This window comes from Vulpes vulpes, unplaced genomic scaffold (assembly GCF_048418805.1).
Source record: "Vulpes vulpes isolate BD-2025 unplaced genomic scaffold, VulVul3 u000000899, whole genome shotgun sequence".
NCBI classification, from domain to species: Eukaryota; Metazoa; Chordata; class Mammalia; order Carnivora; family Canidae; genus Vulpes; species Vulpes vulpes.
The window spans coordinates 3461082-3468990 of record NW_027325780.1 but is presented as its reverse complement, the minus strand read 5'-3'; the positions used below and the strand labels follow the sequence as shown (position 1 = coordinate 3468990).

Here is a 7909-nt window from a genome sequence, read left to right as displayed (position 1 = left end):
AATAAAACGTTCAAACAATTTACTAAAATACCATGTGGCAAAAACTCTAAGTGAGGTGTGTACACAGTATTATGAGAATTCTGATGAAAGAACTATACATCTTCTGGCTTGGAGGTATTTACCCTGGACTCTTCTTAGAGGATTGACAGTTGAGCTGACCCTTGAAAAATAAATAAGTGTAAGGTCACCAGTTAAACAGTGAAAGGGATTCTAAACCAAGGGGATTCAGCACCAAGACAGAAACTGAGAGGGTGGGGCCCTTAGCACTCCAATGGGTCTGGTATGGCTTCAGTGGTAGGGTTCATGGCAGGGAGTGGTTGGCAGGAGGCTAGAAAAATGTGCTAGGCCTGCCAACCCTCCTAGCGTGGTCTTTATGACTTGAGCAAGAGAGTGACACAATCAGATTTGTATTTTACTCTGTTCTCAACATCTTCCACCCTGCCCCCTCCTAACATACATGTTGACCATGTAAGAGAGTTGACCAAAGTCATAGGTACAATGTGTGGACCAAGGCAAAAGGGACCTGAGCCCTCATGAGAATCAACTTGAGATCCATACTGTTTTCTAACCAGTAAGCATTCAGTCAACACCAGCACCATTTTGCTATGCAAATCACACACTGGAGCAGATGTCAAGAATGTGGTAGAACCAATAAAACTGGTTTCTTTGGAAAGTCAGCAGCATTCACTTGAACATTCCCCACCTCTGTGAAGCCCTCCCTGACTTTCCCAGCCCAAGGAAATCCCTCCTATGAAATTCTCTGGAGGACATAATTTTGTACTTAGGATACTTTGAAAATTTTTTCTTGCACTGTGGTAGCTTTGTCCTCATTCCTAGTACCGCCTCTTTTCTGTCTCATTTTAAAAGCTTGTATCTAACACAATGCAGCTTTAAAAGGCACCTTGGGAGCAAGATAAGGTATAAATAAACCAGCAACAAATCTCAATGATTTTAAGTTAAGATGAATTGTCAGATTTTAAGTTTCAGGAAGTCACATCCCACTCACCTTTGTAAATCCCACAGCACTAGGCAAAATATATTTGTTGAATAAATTGATGCTGTGATGAAAATATGGTAAATTAAAAACATTCTTTGACTTTTAAAGGCAGTTGATATTTTATTTTTTTTCCTTGAAAATTACTCGCTTACTAGAGTATTTATATAATTGTTTATCTTTAGTTCTTTCAAATTTCATCTCTTGGAACCATGTCCCCACTGTCCGTGAGTGCTGCTTTTCTCTTGATTTGATTTGCTAAAGCTTCATCTCTTATATAGGTCTTTTTTGAAGAAACAACCCTTAGACTTAATTATACCTTTTGTTTTCTAATAGGACAGAAATCTATTTATTTCAGCAAAATTATAATGTAAAACTACAAAGAAAGAAAAATATTTTACATTCATTGAAACATAATTTTGTGAAGAAGAGATTAACAGTAATCAGCGTAAGTACAATAATTTATAAAGATTTGTTGATATTTTAATGGGGAAAAATATCCAGAAGAAACAAGAAAATACTGTGAAAATACAGCATCCTTCCCCTAGCACATGAAAACATTCCATAAAAAATTAACAATCTCCATATGGACATTTAATTTTTCAGCCGTCTTTGAATTTATGTTCCAAGAGATCAATGTTCTGAGATCTCAGTGGTCTCCTGCAACATACAGAATTCCATGGACCCACAAAGATCAAAACCATCACAAGCAATTAAAAGGACCACTTCCTGTTAGAGATACAACACTTCAAGGCTAATATTTCATCTTAATTGGCAATAAGTTTAGTGCAAATAAAACGATATTTTTAGCAGCCTAGAAAATTCCTGGTGAGGTAGTATTTACCTCTTAACCCTTACTGCTTCCCCAGAACATCAATGGTAGCCATTCAATCCTATTGAAAACTACTAATGCTGATTTTGCCATTTGTTACACGGGAAGTTTCCATGAAAGATGGTTTCAGCAACTATGCAAATGAACCAACAGCTTTTACACTTGGAAAGTTTCCCTTAGGTTTTTTTTTTTTTTTTTAAGAAAGGCTTAAATGTCAGTCATAACTGGATCTTACCTAATCGCTTCTTTGATTGTGGAGAAGAGACCCAAAAAGGCACTAATCATTTCACACATTAGCCACCTTAGGTTACATTCAAAGGAAGACTGGAAGACAGGGCCCAGGAATCTCTTAAATCAAGTTCTACTCTCAGTAATAATTTCATTTTCATTGATTTGGAAAGAAAGAAAAGAAGGAAGAAAAGAAAGAAAGAAAAGAAAGAATGAAAGAAAGAAAGAGAAAAGAGAAAAGAAAAAGAAAAGAAAAGAAAAGAAAAAAGAAAAGAAAAGAAAAGAAAAGAAAAAAAAGGAAAGAAAAGAAAGGGCAGCCTGGGTGGCTCAGCGGTTTAGCACTGCCTTCAGTCCAGGGCGTGATCCTGGAGTTCCAGGATCCAGTCCCGCACTGGCCTCCCTGCATAGAGCCTGCTTCTCTGCCTCTCTCTGTCTCTGTGTCTCTCGTGAATAAATGAATGAAATATTAAAAAAAAAAAAAGAAAGAAAGAAAGAGGAGAAAGAAAAAAGAAAGGAAGGAAGGAAAGAAGGAGGAAAGGAAACAAGAAAAATGAGGATACAAGAACCATGTGATTTCAAACCTGGTGCTTTCCACTCTCAGCCAAGATTTAGCCTTCAAATGAATAGGAGCCAGAGAGCTACTAGCCAGAGAGATTTGGTGCTTCATTAATCCCTTGAATTGCCTCCCTTTCTCTTAGATATTTGTTCCCTCTGTAGCCAAGGCCTGGGGTAGCTGCTTCGGAAAACAATGTGGCTCACTGTGCCTAGATCTGTGGTGGCAAGGAAAGAGGAAGAACACCTCCTGGGTTTTAAACACTTGACTCTGCTCTATGTCTAGGTTTCACTGGCCCAGAGACTTGAGCTGCCAGAAAGCCTGGATGACTCCTTACATCCATTACCTGGATGACATAAAATCCAGGCAGGTGAACACAAGGTAGGCCATCTCACATGATCAATCTTTTCCTTACCAACACCTCTGCAATTTTTCTATTGCCCTTGAATTTTCACACTGAACATCTCAAGGATGACGGTGTGGTGGCTGCATATTTGGAAAGAGAGGACCACTTCAGTCACTGTACTCTTCCCTTTCTCTTGGATTGGGGAATTTCTCATACTGGTTGGCCAATTTCCACTTGCTGTGCTGATTTTTGAGTAGTGCAGCAAAGGAAGTCTTGCGAGTGATATTTCTAGATATTTCCCGGCTCCTGGCCTTCCTGGTGGGGGAAGAGCTTCGGGCTAAAGGATAGACGGGGAAAATGGGCCTGCCCCGAGGAGCTTCTAGTAGCTGCCATATTTCCCCCGAGGTATTACTGGTCAGATACTGCCATGGCTTCTTTCCACTGCAGTCTCGGACATTCACCCGAGAAGCCAACCTTTGCACTAGCAATTTGATGACCCCCTGGTGGCCGTGAATGGCTGCAAGGTGCAGAGGGGTATATCCACAACTGGACTTCACATTCACATCAAGAGCAATCCCCGCTTCCTGTGCACTGGAGACAAAGTCCTGGAGGGCCCTGAGGTCACCGTGTTTGGCTATCCAGTGCAACGCAGTGTACCCAGTCAAGAAGTCTTTGTGCAGAGCCAGCTGGGGGTCCTCCCAAAACAAAGTCAACACCTGAATCCAACAGCCACTGGCAAGCTTCACAATCCATTCATGCTCCCTGGCATCTAGGGGGATCACAGATGACTTGTGCTCAGGTCTTTGTGGGACCAAGGCTGTAGACTCCACCCCAGCCTGGGCCCAGGAGGTGTATGGCCAACCCCACTCAGCAACAGCAGCCTTCATGTCTGCAGGCTTTGGTATCAAAACAGCATCCACTCTTGGGCTGGACACTGCTCCTGCCTTGGAGGGTTTCCTGGATCGTGGTGGGCGACGAGTCCTTTTAAGCAAGTCGTGCTCAAGATACTCCTCATCAGAAGAAGATAATTTGGCTATCCCTGCTGGAGAGCTCCTCCTGAGGGATCTCCTTAGCTTGGGAGCTGGCCAGGGTAAAGACTCCTGGGGGTGGCCTGCAAGGCCATTAGCCTCTGTCGAGACCTGCTGAGAGGTGTGACCATCCCCTCTGTTCCTGAGGCCCTGAGGGCTCCTGCCTGGGCTGCCCTCCTTTGGAGAAAGACCTCCTGCTGGGTTCCTGAGCTTTCTCCAATCTGGGGTTCCCAGAGCAGCCTGCAGCCCCCCTTCAGAATCCCCAGGAGACTCCTTGGGCCCACTGCTGCTCTCCTCACTGCCATGGCTCTCTTGGTCCACAAAGTCATCCAGATCTTGGAGGGACAGCTGACAACGAATACTACGAAAGACTGTCAAAGGAGGGTTCTCGGGACAGGATTCCGGAACAACAGGAAGGGCAGGACGAGAGGAAAGAGTGGGGTCTGCAGGCTCCGAGTTAGGTTTCCCGACCCAGAAGGTCAGCTCCGAGGGTGGCTGGGGGAAGTTGTCCGGTAGCACTGACCAGGCTCGGATGGGGCCTTGGTCACGGGCCTTGGGTGTCTGGGGATGCGCGGCCACCCATTCCCCAGTGCGCCGCCGCCGCTGCTGCAGGGTGGAGCGAGGCAGAGAGCCCAGGGTCGGCAGCTCCGGGGGGCTTCCGGGGGCGACGGGACCCGACAGGAGAGCGGGCGGGGAAGCCCCGCTGCCAACGGCCTCGACGGTGGCGGGAGGCGAGCAGGGCGCTGCGGGCCCCGGTGCGTGCTCAGCGGGCTCCGGCGGCCCCCGCCCGGCCGCCCCGGGGTCATCCTGCGCCCGCAGGGCACGCGCCGGCTTGTCCCCGGGGCGGGCGGCGTCCGGGGCTGCCCCGAGTCCCTGCTGCCCCGGCTGCCCCTGCTGCCCCGGCTGCCCCGGCAGTCCCTCCAGGCCGTTTCCGAGGCCTTCCCCGCAGCGGCGGCCTCGCGTCTCCGCGGCCGCGCACCTCGCTGCTGCCCGGGCGCCGGGGCCGCCTCTGGCTGCGAGTCCGTTGCGAGCGGCGCGCGCGGCTGGGGCTGGGGCTGGGGCTGGGGCTGCGGCTGCGGCTGCGGCTGCGGCTGCGGCTCCTGCGGGCTCCGGCCCGGGCTCCCCCGCGCGCCGCTGCCCCCCGCGCGCGCCTCGCGGAGAGCCGGACGCGGGTCCTGCCGCAGGGGCGGCGGCGGCGGCCGCGGGCGGGTCGCGGGGTCGCTGCGGCGCCTCCTCCCCCAGGAGGTCCCGGTACCGCCTCCTGAGCACTACGAACTTGGTGCCGTCGGGGCCCTGGCGCACTGCGGCAACCGAGTTGACGAAGCCCTTGAAGAGCTCGCGGCGGCGCTGGTGCTGGCCGGGGCGCGCGTCGGGGTCTCGGAGGAAGCTCCTGAAGTGGCCCAGCAGGGCGGCGTTGGTCACGCTGCCCCCCGCCTGGCACAGGAAGTCCAGCAGGGCCTCCTGGCTTAGCTCTCGGGCCATCCTACCTCGCTGTGCCGCCCGGGTGCCCGCGCTGCCCTGTCCCCGCGCTTCCCCAGCAGCCGAAGCTCCGGCCGGGCGTGTCACCTGCGCCCGGGGCGGCGCCGCCCGCCTCCATCAGCCAGTCCCCGCCGCGGAGGCTCCCGGGGAGGCCGGAGGCCGCTGCACCTGCGTCCCGGCCCGCCTCCTCCCGTCCTTCCGCCCGGAGGCCGGTCTCCCCCGCCCTGCCCCGGCTGAGCGTCGGCCCGCGGGAGCCCGCAGCGCGGCGCGGGGGGGGCGGGGCGGGGCGGGGCCGCGGCGGGCAGGTGAGCGGGCGGGTGAGCCGGCGGCCCCTCCGGGTCTGGCCGCGCGGGACACGGAAGCGCGGACGGGCCGCTCGTGCCCTCGCCCTGTGCTGCGCGAGCTACGGCGAAAGCCGCGGGGTCGGAGGAAGGGGTGACTCGCTGGCCCGCGGGTCCCGGATGGGCCCTAGCGGCGCTCTGGGCCGCGCCCTCCAGACCCCCCGGGCAGTGCCGAGGTCGGGGGAAGCCGGGGCGGGGAAGCCGCCGTGCTCCGGACACCCCCCGCGGGCCTGCTCCCGACCCCCCGCGGGCCTGCTCCCGACCCCCCGCGGGCCTGCTCCCGACCCCCCGCCGGGCCTGCTCCCGACCCCCCGCGGGCCTGCTCCCGACCCCCCGCGGGCCTGCTCCCGACCCCCCGCCGGGCCTGCTCCCGACCCCCCGCGGGCCTGCTCCCGACCCCCCGCCGGGCCTGCTCCCGACCCCCGCCGGCCTGCTCCCGACCCCCCGCCGGCCTGCTCCCGACCCCCCGCCGGCCTGCTCCCGACCCCCCGCCGGGCCTGCTCCCGACCCCCCGCCGGGCCTGCTCCCGACCCCCGCCGGCCTGCTCCCGACCCCCCGCCGGCCTGCTCCCGACCCCCCGCCGGCCTGCTCCCGACCCCCCGCCGGCCTGCTCCCGACCCCCCGCCGGGCCTGCTCCCGACCCCCGCCGGGCCTGCTCCCGACCCCCGCCGGCCTGCTCCCGACCCCCCGCCGGCCTGCTCCCGACCCCCCGCCGGCCTGCTCCCGACCGCCCCGGCCTGCTCCCGACCCCCCGCGGGCCTGCTCCCGACCCCCCGCGGGCCTGCTCCCGACCCCCCGCGGGCCTGCTCCCGACCCCCCGCGGGCCTGCTCCCGACCCCCCGCCGGGCCTGCTCCCGACCCCCCGCCGGGCCTGCTCCCGACCCCCGCCGGCCTGCTCCCGACCCCCCGCGGGCCTGCTCCCGACCCCCCGCCGGGCCTGCTCCCGACCCCCCGCGGGCCTGCTCCCGACCCCCCGCCGGGCCTGCTCCCGACCGCCCCGGCCTGCTCCCGACCCCCCGCGGGCCTGCTCCCGACCCCCCGCGGGCCTGCTCCCGACCCCCCGCGGGCCTGCTCCCGACCCCCCGCGGGCCTGCTCCCGACCCCCCGCCGGCCTGCTCCCGACCCCCGCCGGCCTGCTCCCGACCCCCCGCGGGCCTGCTCCGGACCCCCCGCGGGCCTGCTCCCGACCCCCCGCGGGCCTGCTCCCGACCCCCCGCGGGCCTGCTCCGGACCCCCCGCGGGCCTGCTCCCGACCCCCCGCGGGCCTGCTCCGGACCCCCCGCGGGCCTGCTCCCGACCCCCGCCGGCCTGCTCCCGACCCCCCGCGGGCCTGCTCCGGACCCCCCGCGGGCCTGCTCCCGACCCCCCGCGGGCCTGCTCCCGACCCCCCGCCGGGCCTGCTCCCGACCCCCCGCCGGGCCGCAAAAGACCCAACTACGCCCCGGCGGGCCCTGAGGAGAGAAATCATTGCAAGGCGCGGGGTGGTTTCGGCCTTTCTTTCTCTTAGGAATTGTCTCACCTTAAGGAAAATCAGGTTGATGGTCGATCGCCTCAGCAGCTCTAAAGGAACAGGGATTATGCAGTGAGGGGATCTGCTGTCTGGTGTTACTTCATTTTTATTTACTTCAAAGTTTGTGAACAGAAGAGATTTTTATGCAGTGCATTTTGTGTTGGCTTCAGCCCTGGGGTTTTTTCTCTCCGGATGTAAAGTCCCAACCACCCCACCCCCGCACGCTGGGAAACAAATTGCAAGGTTACCTGATTTGACCCCACTACTCCAGACCTTCCAATGGCCCCTTGACTCTCATTCTCCATTGAGAATGGAGGGTCCATTTGTAGACCGGAGCCGTCTTTTTCACTGGCCTCAAGACTGTAGAGTCACAGCGCTTTTCCTACCAGCTGCTTTCCCCTTTCATTTGATCCGTCCACTTCTTGGCCTGGCGCTTTCTTTAATTGAGGTCTTTGACTTGAGGTCCTGTTTCCAATGCCCAAGTTACTTTTATTGTTCTACCTGTTTACAGATGGTTCCATGCCCTCCCTCATTTTTTTTTTTTAAGATTTTCTTTATTCATGAGAGACACACAGAGAGGCAGAGACACAGGCAGAGA

At 57.3% G+C, this 7909-nt stretch overlaps 1 protein-coding gene across 1 annotated transcript; it reads right to left on the bottom strand.

Annotated features, from left to right (window-relative positions):
- Window positions 1–1088: 1088 nt before the first annotated feature.
- Window positions 1089–5703, bottom strand: SOWAHB (sosondowah ankyrin repeat domain family member B). The gene has a single exon (XM_072745541.1). The coding sequence runs from the start codon at window positions 5461–5463 to the stop codon at window positions 3121–3123; it is 2343 nt and encodes a 780-aa protein (XP_072601642.1). The 5' UTR covers window positions 5464–5703; the 3' UTR covers window positions 1089–3120.
- Between the last annotated feature and the right edge of the window lie 2206 nt (window positions 5704–7909).

Bases quoted from the DNA above. Each gene is read 5' to 3' on its own strand.
- SOWAHB (XM_072745541.1), bottom strand. From the start codon at position 5,463: ATGGCCCGAGAGCTAAGCCAGGAGGCCCTGCTGGACTTCCTGTGCCAG.